The 20,991-nt window shown below is 42.7% G+C and overlaps 1 protein-coding gene across 19 annotated transcripts in view; it reads left to right on the forward strand.

Annotated features, from left to right (window-relative positions):
* Positions 1 to 20,991, forward strand: part of plekha6 (pleckstrin homology domain containing, family A member 6) — a 135,321-nt gene that overhangs the window by 85,993 nt on the left and 28,337 nt on the right. For 12 of the 19 annotated variants that reach the window (XM_039796336.1, XM_039796337.1, XM_039796328.1 and 9 more), the window contains 4 exons: positions 14,694 to 14,875; positions 15,988 to 16,557; positions 18,920 to 19,388; positions 20,182 to 20,268. In XM_039796336.1, coding sequence (XP_039652270.1) covers positions 14,694 to 14,875; positions 15,988 to 16,557; positions 18,920 to 19,388; positions 20,182 to 20,268 — 1,308 coding nt within the window. The remainder of the gene's footprint in view (positions 1 to 14,693; positions 14,876 to 15,987; positions 16,558 to 18,919; positions 19,389 to 20,181; positions 20,269 to 20,991) is intronic. The other 7 variants (XM_039796332.1, XM_039796348.1, XM_039796346.1 and 4 more) reach the window with 3 other exon arrangements.

Raw genomic sequence — 20,991 nt, forward strand, 5'->3', positions numbered from 1 at the left:
TCATAGTTGCTAATTAGCACTAAATACAAAACAGGCGGCTGCTGGGAATGTCATTAGTTCTGCAGCTACAGTATTTGGTCATAAACCAAAGTAGGCTATTGGACAATTGGAAATTTTGACTAGATAAAAAGTCCAAAGATCAAGTTATTACAATTCAGCCTTAGGGTGGCATGGATGTGTGTACCAGATTTCATGGCAATCTATCCAATAGTTGTTGGGACATTTTACACAAAATTGCATGTTAGCTCAAGAAGAATAGTCAGAGAATCAGAAATATTGTGTTTCCTCTGGGAAGCATAGATGTCTGTACACAGTTTGGTGCCAAACCATGTGCTGGTGGGGCTACAGAAGAAATCTGGGGATTACCACCATGGATATCTGTACCAAATTTCAATGTATCCAGTAGTTGTAAAGCCATTTCAGTCTGGGCCAACTAGTGGGCCGACTGACTGACATTGCCATTGATAGAACCATGTTGATGGGGTCGCTAAGAAGCAAAGGATCCTCCAAAACAACATCATCCTAGATAACCAACTCAGTCGTAACATAAAGGTGCTGTCAGATCGGAAAATGAGTTCATAATCTGATGACTTTGATCTTTTATCTTATATCCAGCTCAGTCTGACGAGGCCTGTGTCTTTGCGAGATTAGTGGCTCTGACAAGAATGTAGACTTCTTTTAATCTTGTTTAACGAAGGAAATCCCGTTCTTTTGGTCGTCCAGCCGACTTGTTCACCTTAATCGGGGATCTCTGCTCTTTGGTAATGCTGCTTTCAATCAGCAGCTCAGTCAGAGAGCTGTCGAAACCTGTTGTACCTGCAGCTTTACTACCCGACTCCGTAGAGGTGTGGCTGTCGTTATTCAGTAAGGAGAGTTATCTCAGTCCAACTGAAGGTTTGTTATGTCTCTGTCTTCGAATCAAAGCCAAACACTGGTATGTAGTCGTAACCAAAGTTCAGAATGTTACGATTACGAATCTTAAATCATGCCCTACGGGTGTGTTTTAGTTCTCCAAGAAAAGTGCACTTACCTTTTGTTTCTGCTGCAAGAGAAATGCCACAGTAAGAGAATGATGCCAGCAGAGCGTGGGTAAAACCAAGAACCTTAAACATTTTTTTTTTTAAACTCATAAAAGTCTTAAATACCTCATTCTCATTAACCCTCATAGGGTAACTTATTAAACAAGGGCTTTAGGTGTGTGTGTGTGTGTGTGTGACTCAATAGCCAGAGTCAAAGGGTTAACACCTGTAGGTGTGTATGTGTGAAGTGTGCGCTGCTGGGCTTAGCCTCTCCCTTTCTGACAGCAAACAGAACTATGCTGTGAAAAGAAGAGTGTTCATTCCTTTGGGGCTTTTGTGCTGCTTTCTCTCTGTTCTTGTGTTCACGTCAGTGAATGAGGCGACTGATATCTGGAAGTGATGTCTGCATGATGGGGGAGATGTTGACACATGACCAGTCCGATGAATTTAGATTAAATGCAGCTTTATTCAATATTGAACATAACTTTCATGAAAGTGAGACAACGTTGTACACACTACCAGAGCGTGCACAAGGGTGCTTGTTCGAACATCAGAATGACTCCTTTTTATATGCTCTCTCTGGAACTCACATCTTCCAACCTATCTATTTCTGTGGGCTAGTGTTCCCGTCAAACTACCCTTATGTGGAAGATACTTCTAATAGATTCACACATTCCAGTCTATTTCTTTCTGTGAGATAATGTATCCTTAGAATAGATGAAATACATATCAACACATGTGAATATCCAGCCCGGTCTCATGGCAGTTTGTGTAAATGTGTTGTTATTTTAATCTATTGATACGTGTTCACGGAGACGTTTTTGTCGGTTTTTACGTGGCGGACAACGCGAAAATGTGAAGTAATGTATTTCAATGGGAAGCATTTTTTGTGGCCACAGCACGAAAATAGTAGGGAGTAATATAAAAAGCCGAAAATCCGCGTAGGGTGGTTGGTCGGGTGGTGGATGGGTCAAACAACACAGGACTTTCACCAGGGCAAGCGGGGATCGCGTCCTGCGTGTGGCGCTTTGTTTCCCGGGGATGGTGTCCCTGCGTGTGGCATTTTGTCCCGCGTGTTACTGTGGCGCGTCTCCCGGCGTTTAAGGCGCCCTTTCCCCGTAAGGTTTTTCCTAAACCCAACCTCCGCCAACCCGTTATTGTGGCGCGTCCCCAGCAGGCGTTTAAGGCGCCCTTTCCCCGTAAGTTTTTTCCTAAACCCAACCTCCGCCATCCCATTATTGTGGCGCGTCCCCAGCGGGCCGACTCGCGGGCGCCTCCCGGCTTATGGAGCGTCCTTTTCGGCCGCCTCCCGGCCGCCTCATCCAGCGCGTCCCCAGCGGGCCGCCTCGCGGGCACCTCCTGGCTTATGGAGCTTCCTTTTCGGCCGCCTCCCAGTGTCCTTTCCCCGAGAAAATAACGTGACATTTACACGTAAAAAACGAGAAAAACGTCTCCGTGAACACGTATCAATAGATTAAGAATAACGTTGACATTTACACGAACTGCCGTGAGACCGGGTTGGAATATCCAGCCTATCAGCCACCTTCATACGTGTCCGCTTCTAGCTGATCCTCTTCCGAACACAGGACTGGAGAATACTCGAGGTGCAAAGAGAGTTCAGCAATGAGTTCAGGCTGAGGGCACTTTTAGACCAAAGGAATCCATCCGATGATTCACTGCAGGGTTGCGCGGCGGTGAGAGTCTCACTGAAATGGCCCATTTGTGTGACGTCCTGTAGTGTTCTTTAACCCCCCCAATGTAGCACCAGAAAGAAAAGAGATGGGGGTAACCGAGGAAACGGTCAGCTGTTCCACAAACTCCTGGGCAGTTCGGTACTTGTGGCAGCGATAGAGGCAGGGGTGTTTCCTGTGTCCTGTACGGGAATCTCACTGGTTACTAATCACTGGTTACATGATTTGCCACCGCAGGGTGACATCATGTTGCCTTTTACCAAAAGTTGAATCAGCTTCAATTTGTCGCCGCAGGCCGCTGCAAAAGTTTTTCCAGCTCCCCCCTGCGGTCCCCAACGCCGCAGCCCAAACACATGTTTTTGCCGGACCCTCTGACGACCGCCGCCGTGTGTGAATGCACGCTGAAAATGAAGACTAGGGGAGCCTTTGTAGTTGTGAAGCTAAAACGTATGGTGCTAGAGTTAATGTCATAGGTTTTTCCATCCATCCAATGTCTATACCCACGTGTCCTGTTGTGTGGGAGACAGGACAAATCTAAGACTGATCACCAATCTATCACAGGAGTAACACACACCGATAAACTAATTTGCATCTTGTGCATATTTTTGGACTGTTGTGGAAAACACATGCAGACACAGTAGAGAACATTCAGACTTCACAGAGAAAGACCCAAATAGCTCTAGTGGGTTTGGGTTTGGAACACAGAATCTTCTTGCTGTAAGTAAACCACTGAACCACCACGTGGTCATAAATATCTTCAAGGGTTCATCCTTCTGTTTGAGCATGAGTGTGCTTTGCTAATCACATGGTTGTCTGCCCATTTGATGATGAAATGGCTATCTTGATTACAGTTTGATATTTCTTGTACATTCAATTCCATGCTTTGGAGACCATGAATATGCACAGCAAGTTTCAGAGCTATGTGTACAGTATCTGTAGATTTCTCTTGCTCTGGAAAAAAAGTGTTGGATAGACGACCATTACAACATCCTTTGTCCTTTTTTTTTTTATCAGACTAGGAAGAGTTGTCATTCTACCATTGGTTTAACCAAGCTGTTAATCCTGTATACATGTACTGAATGGCCTTCAGTGTTCAGAGTTCAGAGTTGCATTGACTTTTGAGCAAATTAAGTTCAGTACCTATTTAAAGTAAGTACCTTAGCACCTTCTTCCATGTAAGAAGCGTTTCTTAGCAATACTGTACTTTCATTGTATATGACTTGCCTGATGTATATTGTGCAGGTGAGCATTGCTTCCATCTCTAACTAGGGTTATCACCAAGTTGTGAATGAAATGTTCTCACAGCTTTGTCAGTTTTTCATGCACGGCTGTAAATCAGTGTGGTATGTCTGTGAGAGGGAGAGCTAACTGACTTGCTTTACATCTAGGCCATGTTATAGGCTGCTATATTATCTAAACAGCAACTGCTTCAAAAGTCATGGACTGAAGAAATATCTCTCATAGATGTGTGATATGCATACACCTTTTACACAGTTGTCCTAAGGTACATTTAGTTATATACTATTGTACCCAGTGGTGTCATTTGAGAACAGCAAGGTGGAGCATTCTCCTTGATCTAGCCTAAGCCAGCCCAAGTTTCTCAAGATCTTTTGAGTTTTGCCTCCTGATGGTGGGACATGAGGACGAAAAAAGGTGCATTGACATTTTGTGTGGAGAGGATGATTAATAGTGTCTAACCCTGACCCTATTTGAAGTTTAGTGGACCCCTAACCTTTTCCAGTAAATCAGGTGCCAATTTGCCTTTACACACAGGAAATATACAGCATCACACATCATTCAATCACTTCTTCTCGCTTCAGAAGCTTGATACTCTCTGTGTCTAGGCAACTAGGAAACTGTCCGACTGGAGCGGACACCTCCGTCACAGAGTCTTGATTAAGGAAACACACTTGGGCCGCTCTGCCTGTCTTGGTCTGGAACATGCCCAAGTCGCTGTTAGCAACCCTGGTTTGGACTGTAGTTCTGGAGGCTGGCTAAACATGTGAGTGATATCCACGCTCCGTCTGTGCATCCAGCTTGAAGCAAAATCCTGCTTTTGTCCCAAAGTCAATCAATCCATGCGCACCAGTAGACCTGGCAGCTTTTCAACAGCCACCTTACGGCTCTACGGAACAGCAGTGGCTGCATTATGTTGTGCCTGGTTGTGGCTTTGCATACTTATATGGAGAGATCTAGGGCCTTCAGGAAACGGGACCAGTTGTTTGTGTCCTGGGCTAAGGCCCACAAAGGCAAGCCTATCAGCCAAACAGAGCCTTTCTCACTGGATAGATGATGCTATTACACTGGCCTACTCGAACTCAGGCCTTCAGATTCCAACTGGGTTGCGGGCACGTTCCACCATGAGCTTTGCAACCTCTTGGGCCCTCTGTTTCGGGAGGTATATATCCAGGATATCTGTACTGCAGCTCCCTGATCTTTACCCCTCATATTTGCAAGGTTTTTATAAATTGCATGTCACATCCCAGAGCCTGGCTCTTGCATTCCTGAGCGTGGGCTCCTCGGTGGACCTGTCTCTACCACACACTTCCGCGTGAGGGCGACTGGCAGTCAGTCTTCAAGATAAGCTTGTCTAGCAATACGGGAGTATCCATATCCCACAGTGAGATAAAAAAAAATGAATGCTATGAAAGTAACACATTCTCACTCCCAGCCCGTCAAAAACCAATGCTTGGTCAGGTGCCTTTAGCGTTAGTTACTGATGCAAAACGTCTTCTTTAGCTTATCAAGTGAGACGCAGCCCTTTGGCGTCATTTTTGGATGGTTGGTTGGTTGGTTGGGACTCTTGGCGACACTTTTTGACGCTCTGGGTCGGTACGGATTCGGTGTAATTTTTCAACGAATAGGGTAAAACCACTTAGTTAGGGTTTGGGAAAGATCGTGGGTGGGTTTACAAAATGTACGTTTCAGTGACCTCGCTCTCCTGTGTGAAAGTCCTGTGTCGTTTGACCCATCCACCACCCCAACCTACTACGTCATCTTACAGCGCCGCGTTCGAGCTGCTGCTCTGCCCGGTGCGTCACATGCAGATGCTAAAGCGTGCCTGGTGAGTCGCGATCTGATATTGGTTGATGAAAGAGAACTTTAGGTAACTTTCGTAAACTCCTGTTCTGAGTGGCATGATTGAGGTGCCGCCCTTCTTGCTGCTGGGGTGTAGCGAGAGGAGGTGTGCCTGTGTGCCTGTGTGCCCTGGCACAGGGTACACAGTCCAAATTTAGATGACAGTGTTTAAAAATCATGCATGTATGAGTCAGTGTACTTGGTATGCTAGTGTTAGTCATATCCTGTACCTGCACAGTGAAATCTGTCTGTGACGACAGTTGGAGAAGCATTTCAATGCTTTTAAAGTGGCTGCTGCTGATGAAACATGTTCTAATGAATACCTGTTCAAACACACTAACACAAGTTTACACTGTATATTCAGAACTGGAAGATGTGAATTAAGGTCTTCCAGCAGACTGTGAACAACCATAGCAATAATGGAGGACTGTTTTGCAGAGAAACCATTGAAGCTGAAATGCAGTACACAAGTGAGTCATTATCAAACATTTAAAAGATCCCACCTCAATGGTCTTAAACCTGACCAACACTGACTGAGGTTAGTGGTACTGTATGCTTATGATTTACATCAGTGCATATTTTAAAATCTGCACCAACTTCCCAGTGTCAATAAAACAACTGACCGGTATACCGTACATCCACAGGTTGTTAAGATACAGCCTGCTGCTCAGTAGAGATGGTCCGATACTGATACCAGTATCGATATTGGCTCCGATACTGCCTAAAATGCTGGTATCGGTATCGGTATCAGGAAGTACTGGAGTTAATGCACTGATCCAATACCACGTAATAAAGCCCTAAAGAAAATCTACGTTAAAGTAGTTTATTTATGTTCTTTTTCCGTTATAACTGACTGTCAAATAACAGAAAGTTCTGAGGCATTCATTGTTTGTTTTTAACCTGAGCCAGACCGACAACAAAGATAGAAATAATATCACATCCATACAGGGATAGTATTATACAGCCGTTAAAACATAATAAAATATATGACACACTGGTATCGATCCCGGTATATCCCGGTTCTGTGACACGCGGGAAGAACGGGACGGTTGGGTTCAGGAAAAGGTCGTGGGTGGGCTTACGGTTCTGTGACACGCAGGAAGAACGGGACAGAAAAGAAGAAAGTGACTTTAGGAAAGTCCTGTGTTGTTTGTCCCATCCACACCCCCACCAACTTCCTACCGCAGAATTTCGGCCTTACGTACTACTCGCTACCGTAGTCGCTCTTAATGCTACGTCATCTTCTCACTGACTTTACATTGGCATTGTTTTCCGTGGTGGCCACACAGATTTTTCACACATTCCGTGCCGCCACCACCACGTAATGCGCTGTTAACAATTCGTGATCATTTCACGGAATTCTGTGCGACCAGTATCTTCACTTCCTCAATGCGATGTAATTCCACAATTTAAACAGGTAATTGTGGCAGGACATCAGCCAGTTAGGAAAAAATCTTAAACCAGTGGGACTACATGTATCATTTATGTAGTAAACTTTGATTTGATAGGACAGGAAAAAGTTTAGATGACTCCATTGGTTGGACTTTTTCATTTAACCTGTGAAGCCCAGTTCAGACCAAAGATTTGTGACAAGACTAGAGGAAACTTGCAACTACCTGCAACGGTCTGCGGCGTTCTGATACCTGCCGGTTTGCACCAATTAGACGAGACGAGACGCCATAGTAACGACTCTTTGTACTTCTGTTCTAACTTCAGACTGTCAGGCTTTTTCGTAGTTGGATATATCAGTTGTTGCATCTAAATATGAATGTGGATAACGTTGGTGATAGTTGAGATGCTCTGTGTGTGTGTGTGTGTGTGTGTGTGTGTGTGTGTGTGTGTGTGTGTGTGTGTGTGTGTGTGTGGTTGTGTGTGTGTGCGTGCGTGTGTGTGTATGACACAACGACTGAGAGCTGCATTTCCTGACTGGAGGGCATGTTTGCCTAGTCAGGTACATAATGTACTCAACGTTTACACTATACAAACACACACACACACACACACACACACACATTTTCCTTCGTAGACACACTTATCATACAGCCAGGTACAGTGTAGCTGACTCGTATGGCAGACACACACACACACACACACAAAACACACACACACACACACACACACACACACACACGCACATCCCACAGTAGAACTGTACAGTGTACTGTATACACACATCTAAATTTAACAGCTGGACAGGAAGCTCTGAAGAAATTGCAGATGTCTAAGAAAGTATTTACTAAACACTTTCCATATATTATATTAGCTTTCACTTTTGAATGCGTCATGAACACATGCAAACTACAAATTTATTAACTAGATTTTTTTTTTTTTTTTTTTTTTTTTTTTTTTTTTTTTTTTTTTTTTTTTTTTTTTTTTTATTTTAATAAGCGTTGCTTTTTTTCTTTCTGTCTTTTTTTTTTTTTCTTCTTTTTTTTTTTCCTTTTTCCCCCCCTTTTTTTTTTTTTTCTTTTCTCGTTCTGTATTCTTATCCTTTTGCTGTTTTATTACTCCTGTTCAACTCCGTTCTATACTTGTTCCTTCCTTTGATCCTTTCGTCTTCTTTTGTTTTCCATCTCGATTTCCTCCTGTATTACTTGTTCTCTATCATTTTTTTTATTTTTTATCCGTATTATGTTGTTTTTTTTTTTTTTTTTTGAGAGATAATGTTGATATTTGGCACCTTTCCTCTCTCCTTCATCCATCCTTCTCCCTGAATAATCAAAGGAAGGACAAAGGAGGGAGCCTGCGCAGACACACACACACACACACACACACACACACACACACACACCCTCCGTTGCTAGGTTACTGCTGCCTCTTACTATACAGCCATTTCAGCCAATTGTATCATCTCGCGTCACTGCTCAAGGCGGAGCCTCAGAGAGCTCCACCGTGGAAGGAAGTGACTCATGTTTATTAGTGACATCATCTCCTCTTGCTGTCTTATGGCAGTACTACACACACACACACACACACACACACACACTACAGCAGCCAAGGTCGAATCTAGAACCAATGTGTCGGCACACTGACAGCATCTTTACCACACACACACACACACACACACACATAATTCTTTCCAGGGCACCGTAAAAGGAAAATATGCATTTTTGAATATCGCTATAACGATATTACTTGCGATAAATAAACAGATTAGTATTCTGCTAAAATACAACAAATTGCAAAATTGCTTATTCAATCAAACACTCTTTAAATTGAACAAATTGAACATTGAATTGAATATAAAAGGCACCACTAAAAAAAAAAAAAGAATGACAGTTACATATTAAAGTGCAATTTTCTTTCAACTAACAGAAATGGTCTCTGAGTGTCTTTCGCGATGCGTTTATTGCGCCGGTTGATATCGCGATGACAATAAAAATGATATACAGTATCGTGCAGCCCTATTTCTCTCAATTTTATTAAACACTCGTCATTATCTGATGTTTACGGTTGAAAATGTGTTTAAAATGCAATGCCTATACATCTTTTATACATACTTGCATACACCGTTTTAGGGCAGGAGAGGTTGTTGTTGGTGAGGATCTGGTAAAATTAGGCGTAGGACTGCATGGGTTCAGATCACTGTCATTCACATGAGATTAAAATGAGATTAGATTGAATTGAATCAGATCTCATTAGCAGAAAGGAGTACAGGGATGGAGTATTTGTGTAGAGCAACACAGATGTTTGTTCTGCACACATTTGCAATGGCAGTTCTGCATGTTTTTATTTTGTTTTTTCACTAAGAAGATAATTGGCTCTGTAGCAAAAGAAAACTGACCACACAAGCAATTAATAAATGTTTTAAGCCTCATGGGATCCACACACATTATTTTCCTCGTAAACTGAACACCCTGTGAGGAAAAGGGAATGGAACTTTTAAGATGAACCCACATACTTTCTAGGTTTTGGACTACAAGCTGTCTGGAAGAGATGAAATATTGATGAACCACGTGTGAAAATCCGGTCATCGGGACACTTACAGAAGCACAGTACATGAGAGCAAATCTACAGAAAAGCGTGTTGGATGGTTGAGATAAAAATAAATCCCGATGCAATTTTAAAACTGCCTAGGGCCTAATCTACCTTCACTTGTTTGACTTCAGAGGTCACTACATCTTCTTAGGTTATTCATTTGAAGAGTTGTTTTCTATTTATTTAGTTTATTTTGATGTGGGATTCTCATTATTAATTTTTTTTTTATTTATTGTTTGTTATTTAAGGTAAAAATACAATTTCAGTTGCACTTTTCATAAGAGGACACATCTGTTGTTTTACACAGTTTAATATAAATAATGGAATATTTTGAATCGAATCGGGAGTGGAGTGTATCGTTACGTTCCTACTTTTGAACTAGATGTTTTGAATATTTTGGGCAGGAAACCTACATCCTGTGGCTGTTTATTGAATATGACCGGTTATGATCGGTGCCATTCTCAACGTGGACATGCTACAAGAAGTAGCAGGAGTTAAAATGTGTATTTGATCACGGTGGATGTGAACACCATTGTCATGTGCTGTTTGATAAACAGCAGAGAAGGCCATTATGTTCATTTACCTAAGTACTCTTTGCAGTAGTTTCAGTAGTATTTCTATGCTTGGGGACTTTTTTTCCTTTCCTCCACTCCATGTATCTGTCATCTGGAGCTGCAGAATTAGGTTTTATGTGTGAAACATACTGATCATCTAGAGCCCATCGTGTCAAACTCGAGGCCCGCGGGCCAAATCCGGCCCCTCGCAAATTTTGATCCGACCCCATATCAATTTAGGCTCACTATCAATTTTGGCCCACCTAGTTTTTGGCACTTTTTATGAAGTTTTTGGGGCTTTCATTATCATTTTTGATGTTTTTTTCCCTCCTACATTTTTGGCATTTTCTTCGAATATTTGTCGACCAAACTGTTAGTGAGAAGACTATATGAGACATGCAATAATACAGTCAAAGAAAATGGATTTTTTCCATGAAATGAAAGCAATAACTCTACATGTCTGGCCCTTGATGTGATTCTCATTTTCCAGTGTGGACCGTAGTGAAGTTTAGTTTGGAGAATCAGTCAGAAAAGGCCACGGCGAATGCTTGCTAAATGTCAGTGAATGATATCTTGGGCCAACTTATTTGCTTGTGCTGTCCTCTTGTGGTGTATCTCTGAAATTGTTTTGACTTACATATTACATAATGCGATGGCATCAGCTGCATTTATTGCTGTTTAACTGTGATTATTACACTATTAGTATGTTTTATTTAATTTTTATTTTTGAGAAATAAGGAAGGTGTCTCTGGGGTCACATAAGCGTTGCTCTAAACATTACTGTCTACCTATACAAGGTTCCCCCCTCATTAGTGACTTATGCACCGTTAGTGTCCATATGGACAATATGTTTGTTAACTGTCAGTTGTCCATTTAAAACCTGTGTCCCTTCACATTGAATATGTCTCTGAAAGACATCAGGAACCTAAATGTCCTCAAAAGTAAACACTTAAACGATGTCTTTTAAGAGTTCAAAAGCCGTTTCATACAGTTTGTCTGTATCTTCTTTGTAATGTAAGCTATTTAAAGGCTCCAGATGTTTTTAACCATCTATCCTCTTCTAATAATAGAGCCACTAATAAAACAGCCACTGCCTAATAGAAAACAGTTCCAGCAGTGGTGTGGAATGTAACTAAGTACATTTTCTCAAGTACTGTATTTTAGTACAAATTTGAGGTACTTGTACTTTACTTGAGTCTTTTCTTTTCATGCCACTTTCTACTTCTACTCCGCTACATTTCAGAGAGAAATATTGTACTTTTTACTCCACTACATTCATCTGATAGCTTTAGTTACTAGTTATTTACAAGTTAAGATGTTTGCACACAAAACACATGTAGTTTATAAAATCTGATGTTTTATTATTAATGAAACTAGCCAACTATATAACGGCCTACAAGTCCAGCTGAAATGATTAGAACATTAAACACACAACTGGTTGGATCCTTTACACTTTCTAAAATGGGAGGGTTTTACTGCTTTGAGTACTTTGACTTTTAATACTTTAGCTTCATTTTCCTGATGATACTTAAATACTTTTACTTAAGTAACATTTTCAATGCAGGACTTTTACTTTTTACAGTGCAGTTTTAGTACTTTTACTGAAGTAAAGGATCTGATTACTTCCACCATTGATACTCAGGCCCTGACATCGGGCTTATCAGCAGTGACCTGTGACCTTTGACACCACAACCATTAACATTTACCACACCACATCCCCCCGCCCCTCATTGTCTCCTCTCCCTCCCACCTCTGTCCACCCCTGTGAGGTCTGCCGGCCCTGGCTGTCTCCTGTCGTGGTAGAAAGTACAGTAGGTACAGTGTTGATGTTTTACCATCTATCCTTTTGATGTTCTGTCCTGTCTGTAAAGAATGCATGCTTACGTCTCGTGTACTGCATGCCTGCATACCAGTTGGAAACCAAAGGATTCATGCATGACAGTCTTGTCTTGTTATGTTTTGGTTGTTTAGTTGACTGCATGTCAAATCTGCTGTTCAAAGGTACCCACTGTGATTTTGTTATTGCAACCAATACCACCTCTACGAACCATGGATACAGTGTTCGACGTGGAGCCCCATTCGTTCGTATCAGAGTTGCTCAGTGGCGCAGGAAGCCATAAAAGTTCAACTTCCGCGTGTAAAATGGCCTATTTACTGCTTCTGCACTATGTGGCCCATAGAGCAGGGGCACTAGAGACCTCCGCAAGCCTAAAACTTCCGGTTTAACATTCCGCTACGCTTGCTTTGCCAGACCTTCCTGCACAGCGCTGCGGAGGAGGGTCTGGCTAGTCCACACAGCATTCCGGGATGGGAGAAAAACATGCTCTGGTTTATTGGCATTTCTTTAAACCAATCACAACGTGTGTACGTTCAAAAGTTGTTTTAGTCGTGCAACAGAAAACTCAGATTGGACAGATAGTCTAGCTAGCTGTCTGGATTTACACTGCAGAGATCTGAGAAAAGATTAAATCCACCAGAGTTTAGAATTCCAACACAAAGGAAGAGGAAGGAAATGGACATTGGCGAAAATACATGCATCTGGCAGAATTTCCTGCGGCACTGGAGCAATCCCGGAAGTGGAACATTGTGGATATAGACTAGTACTCCGCTAACTTAAATAGGGATAAAATTAGTTAATCGTACAGCTTTTCTAGACTTTCAAAATGTTATCAGACCGAATGGATCACCTTCTGATAGAGAAACAAGTCATTTTGCGGGGGTTGGGAACAGGGCCTGAAATTAACACCCAACCATACACCAGATGCAGGCAAATTGGCGGGTAGCCAATTAGAATTAAGTGATTCATAAGTTGTTTTTTGCCACTGTTGTGGCAAGTCCAACAAAGTCCTCCATATCCTTGGATTTGAGCTAAAAAATGGGGAAAACAATAAATAAAAAGATTTAAAAAATTTATATTCTAAGAGTCCTTAATTATATTGATTACATTAATAACAGGACAGCACTTAAATGTGTATTCTTAACAAGTTCAAGAATGATGCTGATGCATTTTCTGTATTTCACCTTCATGAGGCAAAACAAATTGGCTTGTAAAAAGCATGTGTGGCAGGTGGATTTGCCACATCTGAAGGGACACAGATGCTGCCACAGTGGCTGGTTGCCAAAATCTTCAGGCGCTAGTAGCTTTTATCCACTGATTTACAGAACGTTTCTTTTCATAAAAGGAAAAAAAGGAAAAAAAAAAAAAGTATTGTGGGGGGCAAAAAAAAAAAAAAAAAAAAAAAACGTTTGGGGGGGGGGGTTGGCTTCAAAGCCTGGCGCAATTCCTGGGGCCCTGCTACGAACCCTATAATGTTTTAAAACTTACCTGTGAACTGGTTTGAGTTTTAAAATATAAGACGAGCTGGGAGGATATTTAAGGATTAAGGGGTGCTGTTTGGAACTGTCACATAATCAGTGAGTGTAGCTTTAATGTGAGAACAGTTGACCAGAGGATTGTGCTTTGATGTCACAACTTATTTGTGTAGTTATGTCCATTAATTGTATTAGTAACAGCAACATTATGCTCACCAAGTTAATTGCTGAGATCGGGGAACACGGTGGCATTGCTAAAAAAAAAAACTTGCATGACGCGTGAGCAGTCAAACATGTAGACAGGTTGGAAACAAACCCCTATGTTAGACACACTTATTTAGGAGAGATAAAGAAAGCAGACTATAAAATGATTACCCAAACTCAAGTATAGTCAATTTGATCTATACAGCCCAATATCATAACTCATAATGTGCCTCAAGGGGCTTTCCAGTCCGTACGTAAACTGTCCGTTGCAGTCGTCCATCTCAATTTGAAGACGCACTTCCTGTTTGCACTCTGGTCTGCTGTACTTAGTTCACAGTAGTTGTGCGTTCATAGTTTTCTTATGCAGTGGTGTATAAGCGCCCTGTTAGGTGTACTCTCTTTCAGTTTGACGTCCATATTTTTTATAGATTTTTCATACATTATTCATAGATAGTAGAGAAATCCATCAATGTCCATGTTCAACTCGGCCAGCTTGAACAAATCAATCCTTTTGGACAAAAGCAAGACCAAAACAGTCTGAACAGAGAAACCAAAAACCATTTAGCAGTCAACAAACAAAAAACAACCAGACTAAATATCACTGGTCCAGCTCATAGCCATATATTTGTTTCTGAATAGTTCTTTTAATAATAAAGTGGTTATAAATTCTGGTTCATAATAATGAACCAGAATGACCTTTTACCTGGACATCTTCAGTAGCATGCTTCTTGGTTGCATGAGGAGATGAAGTTTGTGCTGACGGAGATGCTGGGCGTGTGGAGTCGGACAATACCGGGCATGGCTCCACAACTGTTACTGATGTGTGCTGCCTCTGTGTGTTTTGTCTCCCTCTGTAGGTGAATTCGGAGAAGGAGGAGGGTGAGGACGGCGAGTTACAGGAACCTGTTGTGTTTTGCATGCAGGCAGAGCACGCGGGCACCAGGACGTACTACTTCAGCGCAGACAGCCATGAGGAACAGGAAGGCTGGATCAGAGCTATGAGCGAGGCTGCAGAGGTCATCATCCAGCCAACACATAGGTGCTGTTCACACACACACAAACACACACACACACACACACACACACACACACACACACACACACACACAACACACACACACACACAGAGTCATGCTGGAATTACATTATAGGCAACCATATTTAATCGTGCCCGTCGAATATAGTCTCTGCAATATTGTATGGGCTACTATGTGCTATTTATATCTTGAAGCACCAGTGTGTACGGTTTCTGAGAGTCTATCTGAGATCTAGTCTACATCCACGACGTTCCACTTCCGCTGATTGATTCCGCTGGACTTTTCAGCCAGATGTCCGTCACCTTCCTCTTTCTTTGTGTTGGCGTTCTAAACTCCGTTGGATTTCTGAGGACTATGGTTAACTGCTCCTCAGATCTCTGCAGGGTAAATCCAGACAGCTAGCTAGACTATCTGTCCAATCTGAGTTTTCTGTTGCACGACTAAAACAACTTTTGAACGTAGACACGTTCCACCAAAACAAGTTCCTTCCCGCGGCTATTTTGCAGGCACCGTGGCTCCGTCCAGCCCTTAGCGCCGCCCCAAGACGATTGTGATAGTTTTAAAGAAAGGACAATAAACCAGAGCACATTTTTCTCCCATCCCGGAATGCTGTGTGGACTAGCCAGACCCTCCTCCGCAGCGCTGTGGAGGAAGGTCTGGCAATGCGAGACCATCTAAGATCTGACTGAAATCTTACTGAAATGATGTTTTCATTAGTGTATAATCACCTGAAAGGTCCATTTTCCACGGAGCCTGCCATGTTGCACCCCCACGTTTCTAAAGTAGCCCAGAACCAGGGATGTATGGATACAGCGTTTGAGGCGGAGATGGCGCTTTTGGTTTCAAAAAAGGCCCAAGGAATGGCAGTTCAGTGCGCTTTCAACCTTTTGTTGAACAGAAAGCGCCATCTAGAGGGCTCAGAAAATAAAGAAAATACTTCATTAACTTTAACTTTATGGGGCTTCATTAGGCCACCACTAGGATTATTACAAGTGCTGATCATTGACTCAGTTACTTGGCCTGGTGTTGAGATTTTCTACTTTTAAAATCAATTTGAAACAAATCAAAGTTGCCTAGCTATTCTCATGCTCTCTTTTTCCTTATAATTTCTCAGAATAAACGCAGACGCCACAGTTGATCTCAACCACACCATGGTGACCAAGGCCCCCAACCCACAGACCCCGCAGCATCCACACACACAAGCACACAATGAAACGGACAATGACTTCCCCCCCTACCCTAAAATCAACGGGGTGAACAGCCTCGAGACCCCACCGCCCTCCACCCCCTGCTCCGACCAGGAGGGCACAAAGAACTACGGCAGACGAGGAGAAGGCGGCGGAGACGGCGAAGACGAAGGCGGAGGACCTGGTCCTGACCACGCCCCGCACCCGAGTCAACATCCAAACGGTTGGGGCACTCGCAACGCCGCGCCCCACAACAGCCAGAGCCATGCCCCTCTCTCCAGGAGTCACAGCGGACACCGCACCCCTCAGGGACACCCGGAGGGGGGTGTCGGCCCGACGCGGGACCCCAGGGAGCAGCAGGACAATGTGGTGCTGAGGAGGGGCTTTGTGCCGCGGACGGCTCCAGAGAGGGTGGCCCAGAGGAAGAGCTCCATGGCCCAGCTGCAGCAGTGGGTTAACCAGCGGCGGGGCATGGCCTCACAGGAGGACCTCAACAGGTAGAACATGACACCCGTCTCTCTCTCTTTTATTTTTTTTACTTTTTATTGGTGACATTGAACAAGACAGAGCAAACGTGCTAACAAATAACAACATTCAGTAACACTGAAGAATTAAAGCTATGGTGCGCAGTTTCTGTCTCCCCCATGAGGAATTCTAAGTAATGACAGCAACACTGTCGGCGCGTCCACATGATACAAGCCACCTCAACCCCTACTTCACGCAGTTGCTACTAGCTCAAGGAGGAGACAGAGGATTTAAAAAAACATGATGGACTCTTCAGAAGAGGTCATTATCTTCCCTCGAGTTCACTCAAGTCACCTGACACCAGTTTCTAAACACAGCCATGCTGAGAAATCCAGAGAGAGCTGTGTAGAGCTGATAGTCTTAATTAGCTTTGTAGCAACTTATTTGGCAACGGCTTGAATGTAACGGACGTTCATTATTATAAAAAAGTTACGCATTAAAGCTTTAAGTTGAATTAAAGAATTATTGGAATTGGGTGGGGAAGATAGTGAAAGAAGAAAAGGAAAAGGAAGACCAAAGGTTCAATTGGTTAAATAAAGAGAAGAAAATAAGGCATAGTAAGATAAGACAAGATAAGATAGACTTTATTAATTAATCCCACACCTGTGGCCCTTTGCTGCATGTCATTCCCCCTCTCTCTCCCCTTTCATGTCTTCATCTGTCCTGTCAAAAATAAAGGCCGAAAATGCCCAAAAAATTAACAAAAATAAATCTTACATAAACTGGTATATCGAATAGATATTATACATTTTAAGGTGTTTCCTTTCATTTTCGCACTGAATCGCACAACATTCAAGCAAACATTTGCGAAGAAAGTTTTGCTCGCCAAAATGGAAGTTGTAATAGTGCTTATGTGCCAGCTGATAGCGACATATCAAGCTATAATAAGACAACAATGACGATGCAGATGCACGTTATGGTATTTCTTAGATTTTTGCTGTCAAAAATAGACGTTATATTTTGCTCATGAATTAAATTCAAAAGTTCTCTCGTCAAGGTTGCGGAAATGATCTAAAAACTTCTTCTTCTTCTTCTTCTTCTTCTTCTTCTTCTTCTTCTTCTTCTTCGTTTTATAGCGAGTTGCAACCATGAAATAACCTAAAACGTAATTGCAATTCATTATTTAGTCGGTAAATAACGTTTCCATCAGCGTTTATCCCATAAGCCATTTACAGATTTGATGAGAAAATTTGATGAAATCGTACAAACTTTGTGTCGATATTTATGAAATTCAATCGAATTTTTGTGTTTCCATAAGGCCTTTTTCATTCAATATTACTTAATTTGCATTAAAACGTGTGGATGGAAACACGGCTACAGACAGTGGCTACGTTTACATGCACATAGTATTCCAGTTTTTGCCCTTATTCCAAAAAAGACATTATTCTGACTAAGCTGTGTACATGGCTAATGGAAGTGAATATTCCGCTAATATTCCCTTTTACATGCAGCCGCACAAAATAGGATTTTTAGAAGTATAGAAGTTTTCCAGAGGACTTGTTTTACCGTGTGAACACAGCGTCCCTCTTTCATTCCTTCAACCAGCTTCTCGAAAAGGTCGACGTTGTGCATATCCAAAAACCTGTTGATACCCAAGTCTTTCATAATGTTTCTAAGTGGAGTGTTTGTCCTTCTGACCAGAAATGTGGGCTTTTCTTCTGGGCATGCTGGTTGGTTTGTGTACAACAACCATAACAACGGACAGAGATAACCGTAGGCCGTAAACTGTCACAAAATGTGGTAAAAACCCTAAATGAGACAGATATTCCGAATTTGCTGGATGCATCTGGAATGTAAACGAGGTTTAACCATGTCAGAATATGTGTGTGGTGTAGCCAGACCCATCTCCACAGCGCTGTGGAGCTGGCAATGTGGGACTAGTTTTATTGAGATCCAGAGGCTCTCGGCAAAACTAATATCATTTACCTGCGCATAGAGTACAGCACAGCTCATGGACAGACATTTGAGGGAAAACACTGACATCTGATATAAAATAAGGAAACTTAACGAAAACAAAATGCCAGTAGTACAGTTAGTAAAGTGGCTTACACAGTGAGTTTACAATTCACATAATTAATAAAGGTGTAATGTGTCATAGATTATAATAAAATGGTCTTATCAAGGTAGCAAGAGATGTGCGTTATAATACAACTGGCCTCCCTGACAAATATGACATTTCATTCTTTATTTTAGCCTTGCCTTTGTTTAATAAAACCAAGAGGCTGCACAAAACCTTTCTACTTCTGCTGGTTTAAACACCTTCAAACTAAACTCTGTCTCATATTCATGACTTGACATGATATTTGATAAAGCAATAGTGTCCTGTCTTTGCAGTCCCTCTCGTTACTACCCAGTGAACCGGGGGGTCCCGGGTGACTACTACGGCTACCCTGGTGGCCCCCAGTACGTGGAGGAGTACGCCCTGTACCCGCCGGGGGTCCGACCCGACAGCATCTGCTCCGTCTCTACCGTGGGGGGCTACGACCGGCGCTGGACTGTGGAGGAGAAGCGCCACTCGCTGAGGGACGGACCCCATCAGCTGTACGGACCCACGGTGCCCAGGGAGCAGTGGAGGCCGCAGGGCTATGGCGGAATGGAAACAGCCATGAGACGTCTGTCCATCCAGCCGCGCTCCAGGTCCGTGCCCAGGTCTCCGTCCTCGTCATCCTACTCGCCCAACTTTGCCTCACCGGCCCGGTCGCCGTCTGCCCGCTTCGACCGCTTTCAAAGGGGGATGAGGGACGACGTGATCTATGCTGATCCCTCCGTCTACAGCCTGCGGAGATCCCTCAGCTCGCCCAAGGTAAAACCACGAGTGTGTGTTTTTAGAATTATACAGTAGATATAAAACGTAAAACTAGGGCTGGGTACCGGACTTTGATACTTTTTTAGGCACCGACCGAATTGCCTCCTTAGTATCGAGTATTGAAAAATGCCTCGTCATTCAAAACTCAATTCCAATACCTAAGCAGCAAATCTCATCAGCGTGAGCCAATAAGCATGCAGCATTCTTCTACCAAGATCTACTCATGCTACTGATTGGCTGTCTAACGTTACACATCGTAGAGACAGGCAGGAAAAACTATTAAGTTACACAGAGAGATGGGGCTTTCGTAGTAGGAGCTGAAAAAGATTTGTGCCTTAATGTGTAATTTGTAATTTCTTTCGGTATTGACATTTTTTTTTTTTATTTAACGATACCCAGCCCTAAACGTACAAACTCAACTTGACCATTTCTTTGTTTCAACAACAACTCCCTTATTTTGGGGATCAGAGATCTTAATTTAATGTTAGCCAGCTTGTATCCCATGTTTTCCCTGATAATTAGACTGAATGCAGCTTTTGATTATAGGAACGTAAACGAAATGGAGGGGCTTTGAATAAAATCTTAAAATTAAAACTGACTGTAAATGACCGTGGGCAGCACAAGGAGATCCTCATGAAGTCAACAGGGATGAAAGAAAGAATGAGAGATTAATGTTCTGTTTTCATCTGCTGTAACCATATTCATCTTACTCCAGTCTAACAACTGTCATTCATTCTTGCCTCAATTATTCCCTCCCTTCTTTCCTTATTACCTTCCCTCCCTCCTTCAGTATGACTACCCTGGTGATAGGAGGTCCTTAAGCCAAGGATTATACCACTACAACTACCCTGTATCCCCTTCCATCCACAATAAAATGGTATGTGCTGCTAATGTGCTGTAATACATCTCCATCTACTGGACAACATATAGTCATACACACAGTACGGTCCACAGTAGTTCTGGCACTTAATGCAGTGCTACTGTATGTGTCGCTTTGCTTCGGGGTTTCTCCTGTATATCTGTACTTAACCTGCACACACCACTCTCTGTCTGGACCTATTCTTTCTTCTTCGCCTCTCTGCTGTCCTGTCCCTAACACGGTGCTGGGACTGCTCTTGTGTGCATATGTGTGTGAGTGTATGTGTGTGAGTGTATGTGTGTGAGTGTATGTGTTTTAGTTTACACATAGGAGGAACGTGACTTGAATCACACTACAGTTGGTTTTCCCCCTTAGTGCGGTTCATTTGCGCAGGTGTGAATGCAACAATCGCACTCGGATGCGCACCAAATGCGGAACCAAACAAGCGTACCGAGACCTCCTTGAAGAGGTTGTCTCTGTACTTAAACGGATGTAAAGCTTCTTACGGACGGCGCGCATGGTCGCCGCAACCCATCCAAGACCGGACTTCTTCTCTTCTGTAGCCAATCATTGCAACGCAGTCTGAGACGGTCAAGGCTAGAAGGGATACAGCTTCGAACAACGACAGCTAAATTTCGGCACCGAAACGACTAGTTAAGTTTAGGAAAAAGATCGTGGTAGGGTTAGGGTTTCCTCTGTGAAAGTATTAAAATGACTATGTTGTTATTTTAGCCGAGATTT

The sequence above is a fragment of the Perca fluviatilis genome, chromosome 4 (genome assembly GCF_010015445.1).
Source record: "Perca fluviatilis chromosome 4, GENO_Pfluv_1.0, whole genome shotgun sequence".
Classification (NCBI taxonomy): domain Eukaryota; kingdom Metazoa; phylum Chordata; class Actinopteri; order Perciformes; family Percidae; genus Perca; species Perca fluviatilis.